The 25,626-nt window shown below is 40.6% G+C and overlaps 1 protein-coding gene across 2 annotated transcripts in view; it reads right to left on the reverse strand.

Annotated features, from left to right (window-relative positions):
* The window catches only part of si:ch73-374l24.1 (protein kinase C alpha type), a 78,260-nt gene that overhangs the window by 13,125 nt on the left and 39,509 nt on the right, over window positions 1-25,626 (reverse strand). For both annotated transcript variants that reach the window (XM_026350799.1, XM_026350790.1), the window contains exons 4-8: window positions 10,961-11,072; window positions 9,066-9,194; window positions 1,751-1,907; window positions 1,454-1,588; window positions 441-534 (exon numbers count right to left, since the gene is read on the reverse strand). In XM_026350799.1, coding sequence (XP_026206584.1) covers window positions 441-534; window positions 1,454-1,588; window positions 1,751-1,907; window positions 9,066-9,194; window positions 10,961-11,072 — 627 coding nt within the window. The remainder of the gene's footprint in view (window positions 1-440; window positions 535-1,453; window positions 1,589-1,750; window positions 1,908-9,065; window positions 9,195-10,960; window positions 11,073-25,626) is intronic.

Here is a 25,626-nt window from a genome sequence, read left to right on the forward strand (position 1 = left end):
TTTGGACTGAAGCAATCTGAGCAATCTTTCTATCTCAGCGCTCACGTCTCTCCTGTAACAGGTGAGTATTTAGAGTGAGTGTTATAAATTCTTGTGCGTGCCTGCTCTTCTTACATAAAGCTCTCTGGGACTCCTGTGGAGGCTTCTTGTGTTGTTTGATTTGACTGTACGTTCGCCTTTTGCAACCTTTTCTTATATGAGATGTTCCTTAAAATTCAAGAAGAAGATCAAAAAGCATGTACTTTAATACCAGAAGAAAGTGATCTCCATCTCTGGCACGCAGGGCGAAAAAGCACAAGCGGGAACATGACGACGGTTACCATGGTGACGGGATAGAGGGACTCATTCTGTTGAAGCTATGTGTTTGTACAATAGACGTGTAAAAAAGAAAATCTCTGTGCAATGTTGCAAACTTTGCAAACTTGACTCTCAGTGCTCACCTCGAACTTCTGTCGGAGCTCCAGGTTGATGTCGTCCACCTCTGGGATTGGAACATTGTAATATTCTCCCTCCTCTTGGTTCAACAACTTGTACCTGACACAGGGGGCAAAAAAATAAAGGAAAACTACTTTTTACTTTTTACACACGTGGTTGTAAATGAACGTATTTCCTAATTCCTCTCTTCCACCTACTCAGCTATATATCTTTGTATTTCTGCACCACTTCAAACATAAGTAGCTGTGAAGTGTTTGCAGGTCTGTTCTCTGTCAGCACTACTTTACTCTTAACTCTACTTCCTCTCTAATGTACACATCCTCTGGCAACTTGTTTAATGATCTGAAAAATGGAGTACAATACACCAACCAGCACACACACACACACCGTAGATGTACTACGTGTGTGCCCAGCGTTTTTACGCACGGGTATCTCCTGGAGTTCCTAACTCGCAGCGAACAGCAGCAGTCGATCAGGCTCAGTTTAGGCTACGTGGAGGCAGGTATGATAACATGGTGCATGGAAGAGTGACTGTAACATGTCTGTGAGTGTGGGTTTGCCATTATGAGACAAAGCAGACAGACAGAGGTGATGTGTGTCAGAGTAAATGAAGTTGGATTCGGCTTTTCTGAAGGGAAGTTGGTCACAATCGATGGGGTCAGTGAAGTGTCACGTTGGCACGTCTGCTTTAAGAACTGAAAACAGGCTCTTTCCTGTCTTAAACAGTGGTGCCACATTCATTTACTCAGTTAAAGGTTTAAAATGTAGTTAAAAGAATTTTAATCTGACTGTCAAGTCTTTTAAGACTCTTACAGGTCTGGGGGTTCACCTTTTCTGAGTTGTGTGTAATCTACAGTATCACAGGTCACTTGTAAGAACAGTTTTGTGTTTCACTGTTATTACACTAGGGCTCTCTATTTACAATCCAATCCAAAGTACTTTATTTGTGTTTAACACACAGTTTATTCAGTAATAGTTTTTTTTTATTTTAAAGAATAAGTCTCAGAGGCTGACTGACCATCCACACGTGGGAGCCTTGATGAGCTCGGATACTCCAAACGACATGGAGCCCATGAAGTCGTTCCTAGTAGTCCGGTCCCAGTCCCACACCTCAATGGACAGACGGCGGTCCTTGTCTGATGCTTTCAGCTTACTAAGCACAAACACACACACGCACACACACCAGAGGTCATGCTTCTGTCTTTTGTTTAAAATGTATTAACCATGACCATAATGCTCTACAGTTATTATTGTTATCAGAAATAAACATCCATACAGGCACAACAGTTACACACATTAACTTGACTTGACTCACAAGGTGAAGGACTCATTCCAGCAGGGATTCAGAGATGAGCGGATGGTCCTCGTCTTCTGTTTGGTCTCATTCTTTGGATCTGGGATGAGCTTGAGTTTAACATAGGGGTCCGATAAACCATTTGGATCCATAGGAATCAGGTTCCTCGCTTCACCCACTAGAAGAAAGGCGAGACACAGAAAGTATGTGTGTGTGTGTGTGTTTAAATCGTCAGCCCGACTCTGAGACTCCATGACTCCACACTGACCCAGAGGTTAAAAAGGACAGAGACATAAGAGTACAGACTGAGTGGTGAGTCACTGATAGTCTCTCCAGGGCCAGACAGCCCAACAGAAATGAAGTGAGCTTACCTTGCCACAAAAAGAACCTCTCTGCTCTATACATACACATTATGTAATTTCATCCATACTGGTCTCTAGTTCATACAGATATGCAACACTAAATAATGCTATTTAATGTTGTGGTCTACATTTTGGGCTTTAATGCAGGTTCACAGACATCCAAAATGGTCCTAGAGAGCAGTCCTGATATTGTCTTCTTCTATATAGACGTCCAAATTAAGTCAGAATTCAAAGCATTCAGATAGACAGACAGATAGATAGATACTCAGCTAATGGTTCATCAAATCAGTCACGACATGTGCTGAGAACAGGTGCTATGAAGCAAAGCATATTGTCAAAATTCACTTGAACTTGACAGTGTGAAACAACACCAACAGCACTGTAACACTGGTGGGTGTTAGGGCGCACGCACATGTAAAATCAACAAAAACAAGAAAAAGTGGATAAAGGCAAGACCATCTAAAACAGGTGATAAAGAAACTCTCCTCTGTTAGAGTAGTGCCCTTGGTTAGGCGATAGGTGAGCAGATAACGGGCATAAAAAGGAGTGCTGTAACGTAGCAACGGGAGAAAGGAGGGAGGGACGAGGTGGCTCAACGCGCCACTTTCACCATGGTGACAACATCAACTGGAAGTAGCCAGTGGGCCGACTCCACCTCTGCCCCACTTAGCAAGATCACGAGAGCACGCAAACAAATGGCAGCTATGGACACACATGAATTAAACAACAAATGAATGAGGAGAAATCAAGAATAAAAGCCGAACAATACAGCTTTTAAGTTTCTGTCAGTGGCGATGCTCACAAACAACAAAACTATAACAGATGGAGAGCAGAAACGGGATCACACTGATCCTCTAAAACTGCCTCCCAGCTCTGCATATTTAAATGTAATCAGACACAGAGAAGGAGAAAAAGGCTGTAAAAAAACAATGTTTCCCAGAGTCGGTGTGAACTTTCACACAATGACATTCTTCATTAAAACAGTGGTAATGTATTTTTTCACTCTGCAGTGTAAATATTCCAGGGCTGACTACAAAGCAAAGTATAAGCAGATGACAAAGGCGATGTCATGTAGAGTCACTGCAGCTCCTTTAGTTCTGTCGTTGTGAGATTTAATAAGATTTATTTTGACATTTATAGTGGGTGTTTTTGTAGCTTGATGTGACAAAACGAAACGAAAACAAAAAAAAAAAACTAAACTAAAAAACTACAAATTAGTGTGAAGGACATTATGAAACACAATAAGAAGCCTCGTTTAATATCACAGGAATATTATTCCTTAATTAATATTTTTCCCATCATCACATTTTTTTCATGCTCTTCCACTTTCATGCAGTAGAGGGAGCTGTAGGTCTCTTTTTCAGAGTTTTGGGAATCTGACAAAAAAAAAAAAAAAAAAAAACAGTCAGAAGCTTGTTCATGAATGTGTTTCTTCAACTCCACAGTTAACTCTTTATCCAATGCAATTTCTCAGCTACAGTAAACCCCCCCCCCCCCTCCCCTCCTGTCTTTTACTCTCTCAAGGAGCAGAAGGAAAATCTTAGCATCCCACATCCTCATCTAAATCCTCCCCTCTGTCGGCCGTGGCAGCGTCAAAGGCATCAGTCGGTGTCATGGCAACGCAGGCGCCAAACAACGCCAAAGCAACTTCAACTAGCCTGTGAATGCAATACCAAGGCAACATACACACACACACACACACACACACACACACACACACACACACACACACACACAACACAATGAAACATCATCATCAGCAGTGATCAAGGACCATCTCTGCTGTCTGTTGTTGCTTAGATACAAGAGCTGCTTGCCTTGTGTATCCTCCCCTCCTCGCTCCTTATGAGGTAGTTACCAATAACACTGGTAACTACCGTTGTGCCTGTGTGTGTGTGTGTGTGTGTGTGTGTTTGCCCTTTTTTGATTGTATGTGTTTTGTCTTTATCATTTTTTTAGTGGTAAAATAAACATTATTCTACTGGCAGAAGAGTTTATGTCTAACATTATGGTTCTGTTAGCTTGACTGCATTTACTATCACTGAAACGAGGCTGTTGCTCACATTATTCAAACATGCATTACGGAAGACGCAAAGCTCTCACAGTTCATTCACTCTGCAGCTATTATGTACTAGCGCAACAGCCGCAAACGTTCTGCATTTACAAAAGTGCCAATACAAGCTAATATTAAAGTGCAATTGCCCTTAGCAGAGACTTTCAGAGACTGGATCCTTTGTAGTTTAGAGATACTGAATGATAAAGTTCATGTTATTTGTCTTCCAAAAAGGATCATCACTTATCTAAAGTGCTACACTTAATTTAAAATAAATATACATACTTTCTTACCAAAAGCAAGTTTGAACTTACACTAAAACACCTTTATTGTCATTACACATATGTAGTACAATAAGACTCAAGTTTATTTACTCTAAACTTGAGTCTGCATACTTCAATCTGCCAATGACTGCAACAGATATTCTGTTAACCATTTCTGATAATATCCTTAAAAACAAACATTAAACGAACCAAAAATAACCACGCTACTAAGATCTCCTGTATCTAAGTTGAATGTCTGCGTAATATGCCACAGCTAAAAACAACATATCATTAGCATCCCGGGGCGGGTGCGTGTGGGGTTGCGGTGGGCTGACTGTGTAATCTCCCGAAAAGGCTTTGAAATTCAAATGTGTTGTTGCGTAACAATGCCGTGTGCAACCAATGAATGCCTGATAATCTGGGAGGGAAGAGGCTGCAAGGCCAAACAGGAGCTGGATGGATCCCTGCTGTGTGGTGTCAGGGATCTGAATGCAGACATCACACACAGTGGAGGGAGCAGGAGAACCGAAGCATAACTTCCATGTGTGGTTGATGTCATTTTAAAAAGTCTCATTTAGTAAGATACTCAACTAAGACCAGGCTTTAGAAGAAAAACTCTTTTTTTAGTGAGACGTGAGCAGTGCTTTGTTTTTTTTTTGTATATTTCAACCCACACTTTTTAAAAACAAATTTCACTGAGCATTAGGCCTGCTGCGTTTTTCAGTAAGAAACATAGACAGTGAATAATTAAAAAGGCTTAAAACATATCAAGCTCAGCTACGTTGACAGCAGAAAGCTGGACTAAAAATACATAGCATACGTTTGGATTGACTCTGTGACACTTCGATGTCTGCAACAGTCAACATAAAAAGCTTTTAGAATTAGAAATAAGTTTGGATTTATACTGGTGTGATGATAATAGCTTCAACATAGTAATGTGTAAACTACAGCTAGTTAGACTTTGACCTGATTTAAACTTTGGGCCTTATTCTATAAATTAATGTAAATACATTAGTTATGCTGTAAAGTTGATGACCTCATGATCATTTTCAAGCAGGCTATAGCTATTTTACATTGAAAATAGACGAGCACGACATGATTTCACTGTAGGCAGTTTTTTCTTATTACCCAAATAAGCAGCTACACTTTAAGAAATAAAGCCTGCGACCAATATATGACAGTGATTTTACAGAGAAACCTGTAAATAACAGTAAGCTGCATGTGTTAGCATGTTGGCCCCAACTACTTTATTAGTAGTAATGCAATATTAACCTACTTTCATAACCAGCAATATTAGATTCAACATAACTGATGAATGTTATGTTGAAATAGAAATAGTAAATGTGACTCATCGTAGCTCTGTCCTACACAGTTTGGATGATTTCTCCAAAAATATTACAAAAAATTAAACAAACAAAAAGAAAAACAACAACAAACCTAAATAAATATGTAAATATATTCTTGTAAATTTAGGTAAAGAGCTGAATGGTTATTGCTTAATGTTGAGTTTTTGCTTCCTTCCCTTTGCTGGGTTCTTGTTTTAAAGTGATCAGCAGAGAAGAGTAACAAGTCTCAATGGATTACCAGCCAGTGTTGATGTTAGTTGATAATATAGTTATTATAAGTTATAGTTGTTAACAGTTTATGCTGAATATACTGTATATGTTAAAGGATCATTAACAATGAGTTGTTAGAACATAACACAATCAGAACAGATACTTATCGACAGATATCCGTTATCCTCATATTTGTGAAAAGCCTCTTAGAATAAAAGGCAGTCAGCCTTTGTTTGTCCTGTGGGACTGTTGGAGCTATGTGTTGTGTCAGTGGAGGAAAAAGTCTTGTTGCGCTGTGCTTTAAACCCGAGGCAAGGATGTCAAGAGGAGGGAATCTCACCCTGAGTAAACTGCTGTGTGCTCACTATGGCCCAATCCTCAGATGCCCTGCGTGCATGTGTGTGTGCATGTGTGTGTATTTGTGTCAGGTTAAGGAGGGACGTTGTTTGCAACTTTGCTTTTCCCTAAAACTCTGAAATAAATGTCTGCTCACGGGTTATTTATGTCACTTTTGCTAGAAGCGATACTGTTGCAGAGTAAGAGAGGGATGAAAAAGGCAATCAGTGGAGAAAAAGGAAGGTAAAAGAAAGAGATAAATAAGCAAATCAAACCGATCCAGAGATCAGGAGAGACAAAAAGGATAGGTCACGTTGATGGCTGCTTGCAAAACAGAATAAAACAGCAGGCAGATATTTCTTGTTGAAGGAAATTCAGGTAGGAGAAGATAACAGCAAATGTCAATAGTGGAAGAAGGGATGAAAAGGAGAGGTGGTGGGAACAGAGGAGAAAGAGAGAGGAGGGGGGGTTACGGGGAAAGACAGAGAGAGCCTGAGAGATTTGTCTGTTTTCTTGGCTGGAAAGATTTAATCAAGTTCACATCGGTGCGGTGAACCACAAAGGCCTGCCACTTGTCTGTCGGAGCCAGAGGGGAGCCAGAGAACAAGCTGAGGCTTCACTGCTCAGACGGCAGCCATTAGACGAGGAAAAAAATAAAACCCACACACTGCACAGCTTCCTTTGCCTCCTCTCCCTCCTGTATTGTTCTCACTATTGATCTTTATCTAATTTTTATTTTGTCTTCACGAAAACTGTCAATCACAACCTGAGCTCTGTCTCAAAGAAGCCACCATTTTAATCGTTTCTGTTTAATTTTCTTCAATCTGATCCCTTGTACAGGTAAAGACAGCAAGAAAGACAGACATTTCTGGTCCAATACAACTTTATCTCTCTATCTGTGCCTGTTGAAGACCCTGTACCTGCCACACTAATTGTAAATGACCCTCTAACATACTTAGCATTGAGTATTTGGCAGCTAGCACAGTATAGAAATAAGAATAAACCCTGGATTTCTGAGAATTATGAGATGTGAGATGAGAAGTAAGAGCGTCATTTTCACTTTTTGGTTTAACCTTGAATTCAATGCCTGGAAATATTTGGTCCATTAGTCTGACAAAAGGAACTAACTTTTTATTGTGGGCTCTGGGACGTTATAATATGTATTGTTAAAAAGCTTCCTCAGCCATTTTTGACTCAATGATAACAGGTAAAACTATAATAGTAGATTGGTCACCTGTTGCAGAGCTGATAAACAGCTCCATGATGAAGGGAAAGCAGAGAAGTCCAGAGTTTATATTTTTTTAAATTATCAACCACCACATATGCCAGCAGCAGGTGGTGCAGAACATACTGTCGTATGTTCCTTGAAGTTGACACAGTGTGAAGTGGCAGCAACACTTTGATAAACACTGGAACACTGGTGGGTGTTTTTAGTGTGTGTATGCATAAAATCAAGGACAACACAAGGGGCGAGAGAAAGAAAGCACATCAATTTAACATAGTAACAGCTCTCTCCATCTCTATCTAGCCATTCCAGCTTTGTCCATTTAGTCTAATCTGGCGAGACCGACAAAACCGTGTCGACCAGACCACCGCTGCCACAACCGTCATCATCACCTCATTATGCTGCTCATCACCGTCACAGACCTCAATTGAATTTACAGACAGGCACAAATAAGGACGTAAAACAGAACATGCCAGTGTTTTGCAGTAGAAAGAGCTGAATAAAAAGCAGTGGAAGTAGACCGAACTCATAACTAAGACGCTATTTCCAGCCTCTCTGTCTTTCCATCTAGGAGACCGTAAACAAACAAACAAGAACATACTTTTATGAAAGCAATTTATTTCCAGGTCAATCATGTCTTCCAATCTGTTCCTGCAAGTTATTCTTGGTTGATCCCCACTGAATTAGAAACAATTTATTGGCCTCCGCAGTGATATTCCCTGACCAGCACTGTCTCGCCATGCGCCTGTGCGTGTGTGCTCTGTGTGTGTGTGTGTGACAGAGTGAGAGGTTGTGGAAGTCACCCAGCAATCATTTCTCTCCCTGCCAAATGGGTTTTAACACCAGAGAGTTCTCCACTCCAGGTGCTGCTCTTGACTGACAGAATAATTTGGAGGTGGTGAAAAATACACACACACAAGCAAACGTGCAGGTTATGAAGGCGGCTATGACTTAAATGTGGTGCTGACACAAATGCAGTTGTCATTTTTAGTGTTTCATACTCTATTTTTTTTTATGTTATGTTTCAAAAGTGGTTTGATGATGATCTCAGAGCAGAGCCCTTTACAACAAGCACAATGACAGCTGAGAACAGTTCCTGGGGGCTTGGCTGACCTGGGCAGAGGTGCAGACACCATGTGTCACTAACCATTTCTTTTTTTCTCACCCTTGCACCTGTGTGTCACCTATTTTCATTGATTTTTTTACAAAGTAAACACACATATATTGTAAAACTTGATGTAGGGAGCACATAAATGCCCTCTCTTACTAGAAAAAAAGCTATAATTTCATCACAGTAAAGCAAACAGCTGTCACATACAATAATCTCACAGTTTCCTTCTAGTGTGGCCACAGCTGCAAGTCACAAAAATATATTTTTTTCTAAATAAATCTCAAAAAACCCAGAAATTAGTTTCAGTGGTCTAAAAATTAACCTCTCACAGTCACATCAGGGAGCCACCTGCTCATATCAGTTTGAAACCGGGGCACTCTGACCTAAACATGCAGCGACAGCGACTCACAGATACAGACTAAAAACCAACCTGTGACGTGTAGCCTGTCACCGCTGACCTCGATCTTGAGAAAGAGGCGACCTCGGCGCTCCGTGTGATCTGTCCCGCACAGGCTTGGCACATTGACCACACACTGCTTGTGGACGTTCATGTCGCAAGCTAGACGGAGACAGAGAACATGTGCATTTGAGGGGGAATTGTGAAAAGACACATTTGACAGGAAAAGTCTGTGCTTTTGATGAAAATCTACTGAAAGAAACTTGAAAGAGCCTTCCTACGGAGATCCTATAGAGAGCTCAATAACAACAGACAAAGACTGAGAACTGAACATCATTTTTGGAGTATTTCCATTTTATATCTCACATGGCAAAAAGTAAAATCTATACCAGGGTTAAGTGCAATTGATTTAATTTTTTTGCCTATTAGTTGTAGGGCTGCAGGGATGGTTGTGTCAGTCTGACAATCCATCACTTTCCAGAATAAAGTCTCTTCACAACTTTTGCCGTGAGGCATTCATGGTCTGGAGAGGTTGAATTCCTCTGGGTATTCACTGACTTTCCCTCTAGCAACCAAATAACTGCAAAAGTAATGGTACTTATCATCAGCCTCGGCTTTTGCTAACTTTTCTTTTTTTTTTAAACTGCATATTTTGGCATGCTGATGATGAACATGGTAAGAAATGTACCTGTTCAACATCAACATGTTAGCATAGTCATTGTCAGTATGCAGATGTTGGCATTTAGCTCAAAACCTGAACTTGGGTTAATGCCTATTAAACATGAATAAATAATCACATCATTAACATACAGAGGCTATAATTACTGTAGGCTAGACAGATGAGATTACCATAATGTGCTGAATTATGGTACATAAAAGGAGCAAAAGGGTGTTCTTTCAATGTATGGGGAGCTACTTGGTGTAGAGACAGTAGAGAGAGAAATACAAAAATAATTTCTAGATTCAGTAAAGAGACTTCTTTTACAGGAAGCAAAGGGGTGCATAGGAAATTACTTTGAATGATTTTGCTTGTGACTCTCACATGCATTTGCACACACAGCAACAGAGTCAAACAGATGAAAGACCACAGGGGAGAGAGAACATTTGTTCTCCTCTTCCCCCTCATTTCCTGTTCTGTCCCTTACTGACCTCCAACTTTTTCTCTAACCTCCGCTCTGTTGCCTCTGTAGTTTCCCCCTCCTACTCTCTCTTTCTGTTCTCCTCCATCCAACCATCCATCCATCCCTCCTGCTCTCTCACACCCTCCACCCAGCAGGCTTGTCAGGCTGAGTTGCTGCGAGGATACAAGGAGAGATAAGAGATGGGGAAGCAGCTCGTAATAGCGATGGCCTCCCTGTATCAATTTGTTCTGGTGAGCTCCCATTACCATCTGTGATGAGGCCACCACCAGAGACTCACAGATGGATGGACAGAGCAAGAGGAAAAAAGAGAGAGGCAGGGTGATGGATGGAGAAGTTGTAGAAGCAGAAGGGGAAAGGGGCACAGAGGATGTAGAGTAAGGGATACAGAGGAGGAGAACACCTTAAAGGGGAATAAAACATATGATATAGAGAAAGAAGTGTAAGTAAAGGAAAAATAATGAGTACACTAAAAAGGGAAGGTGGAAGAACTGGAAGTAAAAGTAGAATGAAAATGAGGAAAATACAGTACAGGCGTTAAACATGCAAAAAAAGAAGGGAAGAGTTGATGGAGGAGTGTGGGTGGAAAGAATGGGAACACAGAGGGGACGAGAGGCAGGGTGGGATGGAGTATTCTGCCTGGGCTGCAGATGTGGCTGAGTGTAGTACAGTACCACCATTCCCCTCTGTTCTCATTATGGGTCAGCTCCAGGATGGAAAACAGCAGAGTCTATACAGTATGACACAGGTCCACACACACACACACACACTGATAAAGTGTGAACTCACTGTCACATTTCATCCCTTGGTGGATGAGTCCGTAGAGCAGCGAGCCACAGTGGTCGCAGAAGGTGGGACTGCCGTACGAGTGGATCTTAAACTTGTGCTTGCTTCTGGGATCCTGGGAGACAAAAAGAGAGATAGCGAGAAAAAAAAAACTGTAAAACATCATGAAGATGATTGAAGTTTTCAAAAAGATCAATGTAAATGAAAAATGCAGTTCCAGTGGTCACCTGTGTGGAGGTGAGAATGCAGAGTTTCAACTTTTTTATTCTTCACCAGCTATTTACTGCTCACATCAACAACCAAAGTCACAATTATTTACTGTATATAGTTCCTTCTACAATATCAGATATATTTATAACTTAAATATTTCTAGGGTTGCTTCTCACATGATGATGTCACAAACCCCAGAGACGCAAGATTAAAAAGGCCTAGTCTGATATTAAGAGACTAATTTGGTTCAACTGTAACACCAAAAATAATAATAATAATAATGGTCGATCATGCAGCTAAATGGAATAAATCATTTGTTCACCACTCATCACACTAATGTCTCCGTCACTAATTAATGGAACAAATCATCGCAAAAAGCATGCAAACAGATGTGACCTTTCTTTTTTTCTTTCTTTAGCTGTATGATTTGCAAATCGCACTTAGCCCTGATATTGTGAATTCTATTCATCATATCATCAGTAGAGAAAAAAAAATGATGAAAAGCAAAGATAGAAAGAAAGAAATATCCAGATGGAGAGGAAATGTCAGGCCGTTATCAGTGCGTGGGAAAGTGTAAGGCACAAATACACACCGAACATAATATGGTGCCAGGAGCAGTGTAACTGAGCAACTGTTTATCTTGGCCACAACATCTGGAGCTGAGGCTGAGTAAAAATCGAGCTAATGAGAAACTGGGGATTGATGCTCTGATAAGTTTCCAAGAACACAGGTAGGGCAGTGGGAAGTGGGTGATATTATAAAAAGTATTGTAATGTGTTTTCTAACACATATGCACATATGGTTGGAGAATTTGCAGTGGGACCTGTTATTGTTTTCATGCACAGCCAAGTTTCACTAGTTGGAAATCAATTCATAGTCATTCCAGGCAGTATTGTGATAGCTGAGGTTAGATAATTTCTACAATTAAAGTCCCATAAATGAGGGGTGGATAAGGCCCCACCAGCGTTGCTGTTGTCGTGCTGAAATGTGTCAGAATGACTGCATGTGTAATTACACAAGCCATTGAGTGAGTAAGTGGGCCCGCATTGTTGAAAAGTGCCCCTTTTTCCACAAACACAAACATCTCAAGCAAAAAGCACGATGACAGAAGAGGGACAGTGAGAGAGAGATGGAGGGAAAGCCTGTGTATGAGTGAGGAGGGAGTTGCTGGGTGGTTAGAGCGTGATTGACAGGGGAATGACTCAGTGGTGTGAGGGTCCCGGGAAAAGTCTAATTAGCATTTTCTCTTTTTAGTAAGCTTTTCTATTCCTGCTCTTTTCCTAGAGCCTTTCTTAGAGGCTTTTATTTACACAAAAAAGAGACAGTGAAGTGGTCATGCCTCTTGTGTCCTAACTCTTTTCTTCTCTGTCTTTCTCTATCTACAACCCATTTTCACCTTCTTACTATACTGTATGAACACTCATTCTTTTGAAAGAGTCTTGCTGAGTGAACCACAGGCGCCGGGGACTCAAGCAGGAACAGAGGAGATCCTGGTTCTCTATTTCTTTTTTTCTTCAGCCCTTTTCCTCACCCCCTTCCCCTCCAAGTCTCTGGACAGCGAGCCCTGGATGGTTTTTGCTTTTATGAAACGCTTTCTCTTCTCGCTCTCATCTTCCTCTATCTGCTTTCTCCCTTTTACACTGTGCAATCGTCTGTATTTCTTTGCGTGCTTGCATCATTCCGAGCAGTCGACTCAGTGCAGCCCGATGCAAGAAGAGGCAGGGTGTGAAAAGATAATCTGTTCAGTGCCCCGGGCTCCTGCACGTATATGTGTGCACGTCTGCATGCCTTTATTCCACCCAGAGTCTAGTGTTGGTTCAAAGAGGCAGAAAAGTGCAGATGCACATTTCAACCAAAATGACATCGTCTCTCTATCTCACCTCTCCCGACTCCAAATGATCTAATGCTCTCCGTGCTCTCAAAGCATATTAAGATTATGAAAAATAAAGCAACATCCCAGCAAAGTAGAGCCTTGAAAATGACAACAGAGTAGATCCAAAATGAATGATGAATTAAACATATAGATAAGTTGATGACACTTAAACACAGGTTATGAACCTCAATATACAATGTAAGTTTAATGTGTTTCTGACACTATTATTCCCCTTGAAACACAGAGTTAGTTCAGGCTTTGTCAAAAAACAAACATTTGTGAGAAATTCTGTGATTCTTTGTTTTGATTATGTATAAAACATATTAATATGCATAATATTAAATGTGCAAACACTTGAAGAGGCAGAACACTTGGCAGCTTCCAGTGTGGCCCACGCTGCCACATTAAAATGTTTGGTCAAGTGAACACGCAGTGGTGGATTTCTTCCAGCAGAGTCAGAGGGCGGATGCTGCATGATGTCAATACAGCGTACATGGCCCCAAAGGTCCTGCGTGTGAAATTGTTATGATGACGTTGTCAGATGCGTTTAGAGTGCGTAAAGAGTTTAGATGCGCACATTTGCACAAAAAGGCTCTTAAAGCGATGTTTTTTTATCTCCTGCAGAATCTTTATTGTTGTTGAAAATACATCTTTAATGAGAAACATGACTCCTTGTCAATCATCTATCTGCTTGTAACACACATTAAATACACTGATCTAAAAGTTGAATGCTTGATGAGTCATCATTTCGGCCATTTAAACTTTGGACTTTTGTGCCGTGCTGGGCAAAGATGCTAGCAGACAGAGCATTGACACGATCAGACAGTGCTGCTGAGGCAAAACCAGGAGGGAAGCTGGGTTTCAGCAAAGCGAGATGATCCTGCCGAATTTCTCCAAGCGTAACGAGGACCACATCAAGCAGAAGAAACGCAGTGATGAGAGCAGAGTGACAATGAGTCAAACGCAGATCTTGCTAATTATAGTCAGGCATTGACAGGCATGTCGCCACTGGAGGCAACAGTATCTAATTACTATTTGGAAATTGTCGACATCAAAAGCGAAGGGAATAGTGAGGAGGCTTGTGTGATTCATGTGTGGGGTTAATTGGTTAACAGGCAACCCTTTAGAGCTACCTTCACATCTTCTACATACAAATTGGGCTGACGGCTACAAAGAGAAAGTGCATCTTCCCCTTATGATGCTTCATAAGCAAAAACATTTTTCAGTCTGTGATCTTGATTCGCGTTTGATTTGACGTGATTATGATGAGATGCGTACTGCCTACTGAAGTGTCCCTAAGCAGCATACAGAATCTCTCCGGGGCTGCTAGAAAAGGCAAAAGAAAGGAAAATTTGCCCATAGGCTGCAGTAAAATGCCACTTTAAAATGAAATCACACACATCTCCCTAACGTAAGGCAGCCCTGTGGAGCTGTCTTCTAAACAAACACAGCTCAGTGTTTCTAACTAAATTACACTGTATCCTTGAGGTCAAACAAACATGCTGAATGTTCCTCATTGCAAAACATTTGCAGAGAGGAGTTTTGGAACAATAAAAATCTGCATTTGCACGCTTGCAGTTGTCTTCTTCATTCTCTTTATTGCCACATTGCTACAGTACCTTTTTGTCTACGTACTATGAATGTGGATCACATCACTTGTCTACATAATACAAACAAACACACTCACAAAAACATTGTTCCATAATCCTACTAATGGTCAAAAACTCCACAGGGTACCTTTAATTTACATGATCCCCACTTATTAGACAAAGGGAGCAGGAAACCAAATTGGGCATTGGGCATGAAATGGGCTTGTCAGATGCAGTGTCAGAGTTCTGACACGACATCTGGGACGTCTCACAACTTTCTCGCCGAGGTTGACATCTTAAAAAAAGTAATCCATGATGTTGCTTTCTACTCGGAGCACATACTGAAGCAGTGCACCACGCAAATGGAGAAGCAAGAAGTGAATGATGTTGCTGTTTTTGTCAGGAAGAGCAATTAAGTTGGTTCCTGGGAAGACTGCAAACTGTGAGTCTGCCCTCTCTGTTCACAAAGTCACAGCACTTCTAACTTTATTGTTGCCTAATGGGACATTGTGACAGTCTCTAAAAGCAAAATCAGACTTTGAAACAACTGTTTAGCTTTGGACAAATAAGGGAAGACATTTAAAGATACAGAATACAACAGGCTGTACTGACCTGACATGTATACTGTATAAAATGGTAAAGGGACAGTTCTCTGATTCTCCTGCCTGAAGTGGCATGAGGTTAAATGTCTTTCTCAAGGAGTAACTCAACTGTTTGATTCAACACGCTGTTGTGAAGGATGTTTTCCTTGAATCTAAAGCAACTTAATTTAATAAAGGCATCACAAACATGGTTATAGAAAAGAGGCTGAAATAAATAAGCAGAGAAATGCATGAACTTATGCTGCCACAGTTTCAGGGCTGATCACAGCGAATTAATTTAGTTGCCCCAAATCCTCAAATCAACAATTCAGAATATACAGAGACTACAGACTTGTTGATTGAATTGGTGAAGTGATCTATGTCAGTGACGATCGATCAGGGATTTTTCTTTTTTGTTTTATGAAACCATCAGTGGAACCATTTATGTACCATACAAATACAAACTGGATATTAGCAAAATAGTCCCTATTGTGAGGAATTAAATTAAAGCATCAACACTGAAACTGGAATTAAATTAAAACATTAGAATCAAACTGGATCAAACTTGGTACAAACTGTACATTTGCTGTGGTGTTAATGTGCGAGAGAAAATTCAGTGATAGTTTTAAAGTCTGTGGAGAGAGAACAAAACTAATGCAGGAACAAACTACACCAAGGAAGCTCAGAACTGAACAAATCAAATTCAGCTGCTTGGATGAAAAAGACAAAACTGTGTAGGGATGTTTTTATCTAGAGAGATTCTCGGTTATTCTCTACTGGTAGTGTGACAGCTAGAGCTGTCAAGCTTGTCCAACACAGTGCCCATAGCCTCGACTGAACAAGCTCAACAGCAGTCTGACCTGTGGTGGTGAAGGGCACACACTTCATGTTGCATTCAAGGACCAATTTATATATATATATATATATATATATATATATATATATATATGTATATACAGTATATGTGCATGTGTGTCTGAGCACCTTTGAACCTTTGAAAAAAAAAAGCAAAACAGAGAATTGTGTGAAAAGTGTTGAAGGCAACTGAGCGGGCTAGATTTAAAATAAGAGTTAATAGTAATAGAGATGTTGAAAAAGAAATACAGTAGAAAAAGACGATCTCAAGAGGTCAGAACTGACACAAAAAAAAAAAGAAAAAGAAAATGGACAACAACAGAGACACATGGACAGAGCAGGAGATAGGTGTCAGCGACAAGGCTCAGCAGAGTGTGTGTATGTGTGCGTGGGCGGCTGTGCGGGTGGGTGGCATCAAAGTAACACCAAATCTGTGGGCCAAGAGTTGACACTTTGCACAGTCAGCCAGCCAGTGAGCCACCGTGGGCCCTGGCACTGAACAGGCGTGTGTCCACAATGTGGAGACCAACTCGGAAAAGACGACTTCGGCTGTCAGAGCTGCGTCTCACCTGGTATCGCTGTGTGTGTGTGTGTGTGTGTGTGTGTGTGTGAGACGCTTTCCCCGGTAGAGTGAGATCTCTAGGTTTCTATTCCTCATGTGTTCCTAGATAGCTGGATGTAGTAGAGTGCATTGATTTTGAGTTTTATGCTACAGTACCTCTAGCTTAAGTTAAATATTGTAGCTTTAAAATATATATATATACTGTATTTTGGATATTTCTGAAGCAAAGTGAATTTCATGTTTCAGAAATGTGTGCTTCTCCAGCAAAAAACACTGAGGCCTTTGGCGAACGGCTTCAAAAAATCAATCGCACGACTCTTAGAAACTAATCTGTCTTCTGACGCTGATGAAATAAAAGGGTTTAATTACAATAATGAGTTGTGAGTCACAAGAAAGAAAAGAGGACAAAGGACAGAGGGCAGGAGGGCACTGATATGAGAGATATCAACAGCAGACAACAGCGGCAGACACAGTGGAGCTGAGGAATACAGGCAGGAATAGAAACCAGAAAAAGCTTGTTAAAAGGCAAAGAAAGACAGGAGCGACTAGTGATTTAAAAATAGCACAATGACCCTCATGGTCAAGTCGTTTCTCCTCTTGTCTCCCAGCTGACATTTCACACACCCGAGAAGTCCCACTATGCCTGTGTTTGTTATCTTTAGGTTCATCTGCATCTTCACACGAGGGCTGTAAAGGAAAGAAAAAACAAAAACGGCCCCTGTATTAACTATCCATCACTGATTTAATTAGAGGGATGACATCTCTCTGTCTCTCTCTCTCTCTCTCTCTCCACCTGCAGCTGCCTTTCAGTGTTTAATGGGCCATCGCCTTCAGACTACCTCAGCGTAGCCTCATTATACACTAGACTGATTTATAGCCTGTAAATCAGGCGGACGATACAAATGGGAAACTTTAAACACTGACATTTAAGAGGGAAAGTTTTAGGCGCAACACTATTTCATGCGCATCACTGCAGTACTGTGCTGTGTTTAACCACGCTGATTTTGTACGAAGTGACAGTGTGTTTGTGTGCATTGTTCTGCCACGGCCTGTCTGTTCTTCTCTTGGCAGTAAATGCATGTCTTGTATATCTGTCATTCGTTGTGGGCCTCCTCAGATTCTGCACCTTTCTAGTCTAGTTAGTGAATTAAACATCAGTGGGCTTTAGGATATCTAACACGGCACTCACACACGAAGGCTGTGGATGAGCTCATTCGTGAGAAATGGTACAGAGTGCAATGTCAACTGTCTTCAAAAACACTACAGTAGTTTGTTTCATCGTGATGTAGGTGATTTGGAGATGATCTTCTATTCCAAAGATCAAACCACACTGCCTACCCCTCCCTCTCCCTGCTCTGTCACACTCCACCACGCCCTGTCCAGACCTTCAGGTATTAGTCAAGAAATTAAAAATGATAATCTATTGACCGTCTCTGATTGGTTAGAAGGGTGAGCCTTCTGCTGTTCAAGTCTCTTACTGCACCTCTATTAGAAGAAAACTATATACTGTAGCTTTAAGAACAATTACAGAAGTAATGTATGCATGATCTTTTTTGTGAAATTACTATTTCTTTAACATGTTTTGGACTTGAACAGTTATTCTGATGGATATTTTGCAAACCACTGTATTTTATATTGTTATTATACATTTAGTTTGATCTAAAATATTTAAATAAGATAAATAAAGCTGTAGAGTAAAAAGTACAGTATTTTACAAAGTGGAAACAGATAAGTTTGTACCTACAGTAGTTAAATTGGTACTTTTCTCCATTGACACACACAGAGTAGCCAGTGAAATCAAACTGAGCAGACACAGGTGTTGGCTCCTTAATTCTTCCCTGTCGTGCTCTAATTAACAGTAGAGGAAAGATCCAGTGTTCAGATGCATTCACACTGCACCTCTGAACAGCACACACCCTTTCATCATGACCCAACTTTCATCATCAAACACAGCATTTAATTAGAGTGACTGGGACACGCTGCTTTTATATGCATGTGTGAGTGAATGTGCGTGGGCCCCTCTCTGACACGAGCCGCGGCTAAGCCTTTGTTGCTGTATTCACAGAGAGGCCAAGCGGGGCTTTCAACCCAGAGAGTAGCATCACTTCCTGGGTGCTCTGCCATCTGACTAGAGGTCTCTGTGGCTGCTGTTGTCGAGCTCCATTAGGAGACACCAGTGGTGATAGCTCCATCTTTGCTCAGTGGTAATTGAGCTAAATGGTTGTGAGAGAGGCTGAGCTGTTCACAGGATAGTTGACTTTGTTGAGAGGTGGGTACTCACAGTAATAGGAAACTATGTCTATGCCAAGCCGACACAAATGGTTGAATTCAGTGTGCAAGCATTACTGCACATACATGCATATACCTGCATTTAGACATTTCACAAAAACTTCAATTTGCTCAAACAAGAATTTAAATGTATGTATGTGGAACTAATTTACAAAGGCCTATTTAAACTATTATGATTTACAGCAGGAAAGTGCTGAAAAATATGTGATACATTACTCAGTACATTCATGTACCTTTGCCCTATTTAATTTCCATTTTTCTTTGACCGATGTGACCATGAAAAACATATTAAGTTCCATTTTAATGTGATATTTAAATGATTGTTAAACCCTTTCAATTTATCTGTTGGACAAAGCAGCAACCTTGTATAAATACCATTCATCTTTCAAATGTTAACTTTTCTCAAGGTTTGAAAAACATTCCTGTTACAGCTTTTTTCCCCACATAATTTAATGTTTTTAATGGTTTGTCTGGCGTAAAAAGTAATGGAATTTTAATAATCTGCACTTAACGCTTTAGTTTATCTGAAAAAACTAAAAACTAAATAGGCAAAACTGGATAATTCAAATTACAAACATCAGGGCCTCCATTAAAACACTGTGTGGACAATTAGTTAATGGTTTTACTGACAGATTTTGTGCATAATACAATTTCTCCACCAAGAGACAACATCCAAACCATTACAGTGATACATTTTTTAAATTAGTCCTGAAATAGAACTGAATGGTTTGGTTAAGTTTAAATATTAAATAGAACTGGCTATGTTTAGGCAAAGTATAAAATTCTGACTCTTGTCAGCATTTTGTTGGCCATCCATCTATCCTAACCTCCCACCACCTTGTTTTGAGCCATGGGCTTCATCTGGTTCAGTGGTGCTAGTCTGTGTCATGCTGTTCAGCTTCCAGATGTAAAGACGAGAACATTTCTCTAACAATTAATAAATTAGACGAGAGATGAGATGAGACTGTGACAAAGTTCCCTGTATGTCTCAGCCAATGCAACAGTGTCTCTCTTGCTATTTATTATTTTCCTATCACAGACTACAAACCTGGCCAATTATCACAGTCAGGAATTAACTAAATATTAAAAAAAAAAAAAAAAACATATGGAGAAAGGGACAAAAACAAGCAGACGTTTAGTGAGTAGGTAGAGCTAAATATAATGAGGAAAGAAGCAGACATGCAGAGAATAATTGCTGGCTAAGAATATCTATAAAATGTTCTTTCTCGCTTTTCCATTTTTCTGCCGACACTTACATCTCAGCTCGGCCCAACAGTGAATAATTATACACGTTGTTCTGCTGTACTTACAAAATGCGATTTTCACATGGGCAGTTTTAAAGAAGGCTCGCAAACTATTACCATGCTGTCGTGAAAGTTTGAGAGAAAGGGAAAAACTTTTCAGGTCATCTATCACCTGGCTTCCCAGAGTGCTTTGCAGCAGTCCCCATTTTACCCCAGTTCCCCTGGTGTGTTTATTAAAGTTTCGACATGCAAGGGAACCGGACAACTGGCTGTTAACATACCTGCACGTTAATCACTGCGACATCGCCACGGAAACCAAGGAGGACAGGCCCCAGGGGGCCATCTCGCTCGCTTACACACACACACACACACACACACACACACACACACACACACACGCATGCAAAACTATATTTAACCAGAGCACAATATAAACACCAGACGAGTAGCTGCACTTTCATAGTTGTAGCTGTTACAAAAGAACATGTGCGGAAACTCACACAAATCTTTTCAGTACCAAACAAGAAGAAACACTAAGTAGGAGGACATTCAATCATATAACTCACTCAAATGACCCTGTAGTATGACAGTAATATAAGTCTGTGCGCCTCAGCTCCTCATGTTACACACATCCTTCAAATTACAATCAGCACCAGCAGGATTTGATCCTAATCCTCTATCTCTGATACAGTAGATCTGGCATTTTGGGTGCAGCTTCATGTGTGTGCTGTGTGATGTCAACAAGCAAACAAACCCAAGAAATTGCAGGATGGTTGTGCAACCTATGGATCGCGTAAGAGAGACAGAAAGCTAAAGCCCCTGGCAACCTACCATGTAATTACACCCATGGTAATCCTTAGTGGCCATCTGCGACAATAATGTGCTTGGAGCATGAACAGGCGATGTAGTACGATGCACCTGTTAGTATGACTGATTGTGTTTCAAATGCCATCATACAGTATATGACATGTTATTATTGTAAAAACATTATTCATGTAGAGTGAGAGATACTACAAAGAGTATAACTGCAAAGCTCCAAGACAAAGAGAGTGAACTAATGCAATAAACATTTTCAATGATTCTGCAATGACAGTTTGTGTCTGACTGACAGTTTTGGTAGTCTGGTGCATTTACTGTGTAGGCAGATGCTGAAATGGGTTCATAATGTGCAGTTTGCCAGCAGGGGGGCCAAAGGTGTTAGCTGCTGCTATATGTGATTTAAGCCAACATATATAAAGTGTTGAGGCTTCAGGATTCTGAGGCTAAGACTCGATTTTTCACAACCTCTTTGTGCTGATGGTTCCCATTTATGTTTTTAGGGGCCTGTATCAAGCTCTTCTGTGAACTGGCATGCACACATTTCACTGAAAGGGAGCTACGTGCAACAACAACAACAACAATAAATAATAGCAACAATTTCATATTTGTGCGACAGTGAAATCAGACAGTTTCCTCAAAACTGCTTCTCTACATTTCTTTTGACCAGGAGATGCTGAATGATGACGGCAATTTGCGCATGGATCTAAGGCCATGGATCTAGGATCGTGGCCTTGAAGGCAAAAAGTTCCTATTTGGGCCACTACAGCATGTAATGTGAACGTAACCTAAATCTAATAAGTTGTGAAGAACACAATGCTAACAGTCCTTATCTTATATCCATGGGGAGCCCTCATGACACAAATATGTCCAAAGTATTCAGAACTTATTTAACATCTACAAGCAGTATACATATATACAGTAACATATTATATTGCAATTATAAGCAGATACTGTAGCTTAGCTGTAGTATGAATATATTTAGTTTTCTTATGCACAAAGTGAAGAGGATCCAGATGTCAGTCTCACTTTACGGTGTGTGTGTGTGTCATCGAAATCTGTAAACACATGTTCTGGTGTCCTCTGTCCTTCTGCTACATGCCTATTTCTCTCTCCTTCTCCCTCTCTCTCTCCGTGGTGTGATGTTATGTGTTGTAAACCCTCTGATATTCAGCTGTGTGGGTTTGTTTGTGTCTATCTTGCACGCATTAACATGGGAGTGTGCATGTGTGTGTGGATTATATCAGATGCCCTGTAGCTGGCGGAGAGACCACTTTGGCCCCTGATGTTTCTGTCCACCGTCCAAACAGCAGATGATTACCGCTGTGCCACTTCGTGTGTGTGTGTGTGTGTCCCTTACTATTTACATCTCTGCAATTACATAAGTGACACAGCTGCACCCCGTCTCTTTGCCTTTCCTCAGTACAAGTGCTGAATATATGGCGTTCCTCCTGCCACCAGCCCGAGCTACCCCCACTTCATAAAGTCATGCTTCTATCCAGTCACAAAGGCCTACTGCACTGTACTGTACTGTACTGTACTGTAGCACTCAGCCCCTAAAGCTTTGACATAATCTAAGAATTGTGCAGCATTAGGATAAAACCAAAATATTAACAGCTGGTTTGTCAGTGGGTTGCTAATCCACAAGAGGTTGGTGATATGGGAACATCCTGGTATGGCTTATTCATACGCACTATACTCTCATGATTAGACACAGGGGCATATCAGTGATGATATAAGACGCATAGGACTTAGGTAACAGGACTGAGATTCACTACAGATAAATATACAGTGTTATGTATAGTATAAATATACAGTATTATGTCAGAGTGCCACTACTAGAGCCACTACAGCATTACGTTTTCCACTTGTCTTGATATATTCAGCATAGTGTTCATTTCCAAACACTGAATCACTCCCACCAATGTCAACTTTAATTTCTTTTCTTTAAAAAGAACATTGTTTTCCTTCACTTATCATTTCTAGTCATTACAACTTTTTTTTTTCTGGTCTTTGTATTTTAGTATTTTACTTGCTATTTTTTCTGTTTATCTGTACTTTGTGCTGCATCACCTGTATTATCTTCCAATAATACAGGGCCTTTATTTGAAATATGTATTGAAAGTTGTGTTTTACGCACAAGTTCACAAGCGAACAAACAAAGAAAAAACATGAGAAAAGACTGGAAATAAATAAAATAAAATGAGTGACACTAATACATCTCATATAACACTCATAGACACTCAAGCAACACAGTGGTGGGTATAAGATGATACAGTTGTAATACTGATGGATTTGCTTGTGAAAGCATAATAATAGACTCTTTGCCATGTTTTAGACCTTTTATCTTGAAAAGCTTAATGCTTTACTATAATAAAATACAATCTACTATATATGCCATTCTTAAAAATCTCATTAAAACATGCCTCCACTGTCCCATGCACTGTTTCTTGGACGCATGAGACAACAACCCATTGTGACATTTAGAGGATAAAAAATAATGAGGACATAAAGATAAAACAGAAGTCCATGTATATAGGTATGATACATGATACACATCAGCCCATTTATGACACACGTGTCAGATTATGAAGCTTTTCTCTGACTGCACGATGACTTCACACATCACACTGAACATGCGATGATGCAAGTAGTTGCTCATTTGATGCAGTGGTGGCAATGACATCTGTGCTAACTGCATTCAAGACATTTAGAGAATATTAGAGGATGGGCGGTTTGGGCTGATCTATTCTTGTCAGGCTGGGCGTCTCAGACAGGGCTGACTAATGATCTGACGAGCTTGGCCACGGCGGGAGGGATCAGTGACAACTTAATGAGGCCACAGGGCTTCTGTGCTTACAGAGAAGGTGAAGGGCAGTGTGGTGGGAAACAGAAAGCAGAAAAGAAGGAATTTAAAATGGACAGAAAAGAGAGATGCACTGTAAAACAAGACAAGGGGAAAGGAGAGAGGAGGGTAATAGACAAAGAAAACCAGAAGAAAGAACAGGGAGCATGTAGTTAAAATGTAAGTATGGTGTAAGGTGTCTCACTGATGTCCTCCCACTGCTGTGTGTGTGTGTGTGTGTGTGTGTGAGCTTGTGGAGCAGCCCCAACTGCTCGGTGTGTTTAATTATCAAAAAGTGACAACTCAAGCTGGAGTTCTTTTTGCCTCCTATTTATCCTCCTCCTCTTCTTTTGGTGTTGGTGTGAGATGAGTCACCCGCAGCAGTGGTTAGGAAGGGCTGTCCCTCGTGTCGTTGCTGTTGGAGATGGGAGCACCACGGGGTGCGAAGTAGTCAGGTCCGCAACAGCACGTTAGCACCAAGGGACAAGAGAAGTGGGCAACCAATACAGCAAAATAGAAAAAAAAAAAAAACATGATGCCTTTTCTTGTTTTACTTAAATTGTGCGATGGTAATTTGCTATATTTTGCTTTTTGGAAGCTAATATGAACTGAAAAAAAGGGAATAGGGAGCTAAGAACTGAGTCAATCTAATCAAGACAAACAATCTATGAATGCTATAATTTTTTTGTCAAAGTTGCTTTATGTGTGCAAGAGCAATTTTCAAAAACTGTTCTCGGTTGTGTATTCAAGGACTTTGGATGGATAATTACTGAAAACAAAGGCAGTGACAAAGACACAGAAGCAAATCAGGAGACAGTGAGAGAAAGCGAGACAGGCCTGAATGTGTTGCAGCTTATTTGAAAATTTCTCTATGTGTTTGCTCGTTTTAAGCAGATGTCGCTGACTCACAGAAAGAAAACAGTAGTGCAGGTCATGCAATTGTGGTCATGGTCATTTTGGACTTTCATGATGCTGACAAAAAGATGACTATGTGTAGGAGTTTAAAGCTTCAGAACATGCAATTTACTGCTGTTTTCAAGGTCCATGCAATTGTACAATGCTCAACTTTGCAGCCTACAAGGATGAATGGTCTTAACATTGCTCAGAATAATGGAGAGTTTAATTAAATACAGTGCAGATGAGGATATAGATAAAGCAAGCAGGTTTCTCATTGTGGTATTTCAAATTAAATTAAAATGTCATTTGAGCAAACAATTGACTGGAATAATTGAACGTCAACAAGCAGCACGTTCTTCTCTCTCTCCAGTTCCTTGTATGTATTGTATTTAGTAGAAGTTGCCAGTTTTAGTGTCACAATCTGCTGGAAGACTTTTCACGACCTCTCTGCATCAAACAGTAGCACTATTTAGGTCAAGGTGAATGACGCATCAATGAGCTGAAGCCTCATACAGTCAACAGGTTGTGAGTCACTTTCACAGGAGCAAAGCTGGTACGTGGCACCTTTCGGGCAATTTTCAGTATCATCAGTCACTCGGGAAACAAACATCATGTATTTTTGGATTAAAATGCGGCAAAAACCTGCTTCATCCATTCCTCTTCCTCCCCTCCTCTTGTGTTTCCTCCCTCAGTGGTGACATTAAACACTCTGCCTCCAGTCTGAGGAATAGGTCAGCTCCCTGGCTGCCTTCTGCCCGCAAACACACACTGTTTACCTGTCTGTCTGCGTTGGCATTCACACACACGCACCTACACACATGCATGAACACACCTGGTCTATAAATTATTCATAAAACTCCAGCCTCATAGATTCAATTGCATGACTTGATTATCCTGAAGTGCCCAAT

The sequence above is a fragment of the Anabas testudineus genome, chromosome 8 (assembly GCF_900324465.2).
Source record: "Anabas testudineus chromosome 8, fAnaTes1.2, whole genome shotgun sequence".
Lineage (NCBI taxonomy): Eukaryota > Metazoa > Chordata > Actinopteri > Anabantiformes > Anabantidae > Anabas > Anabas testudineus.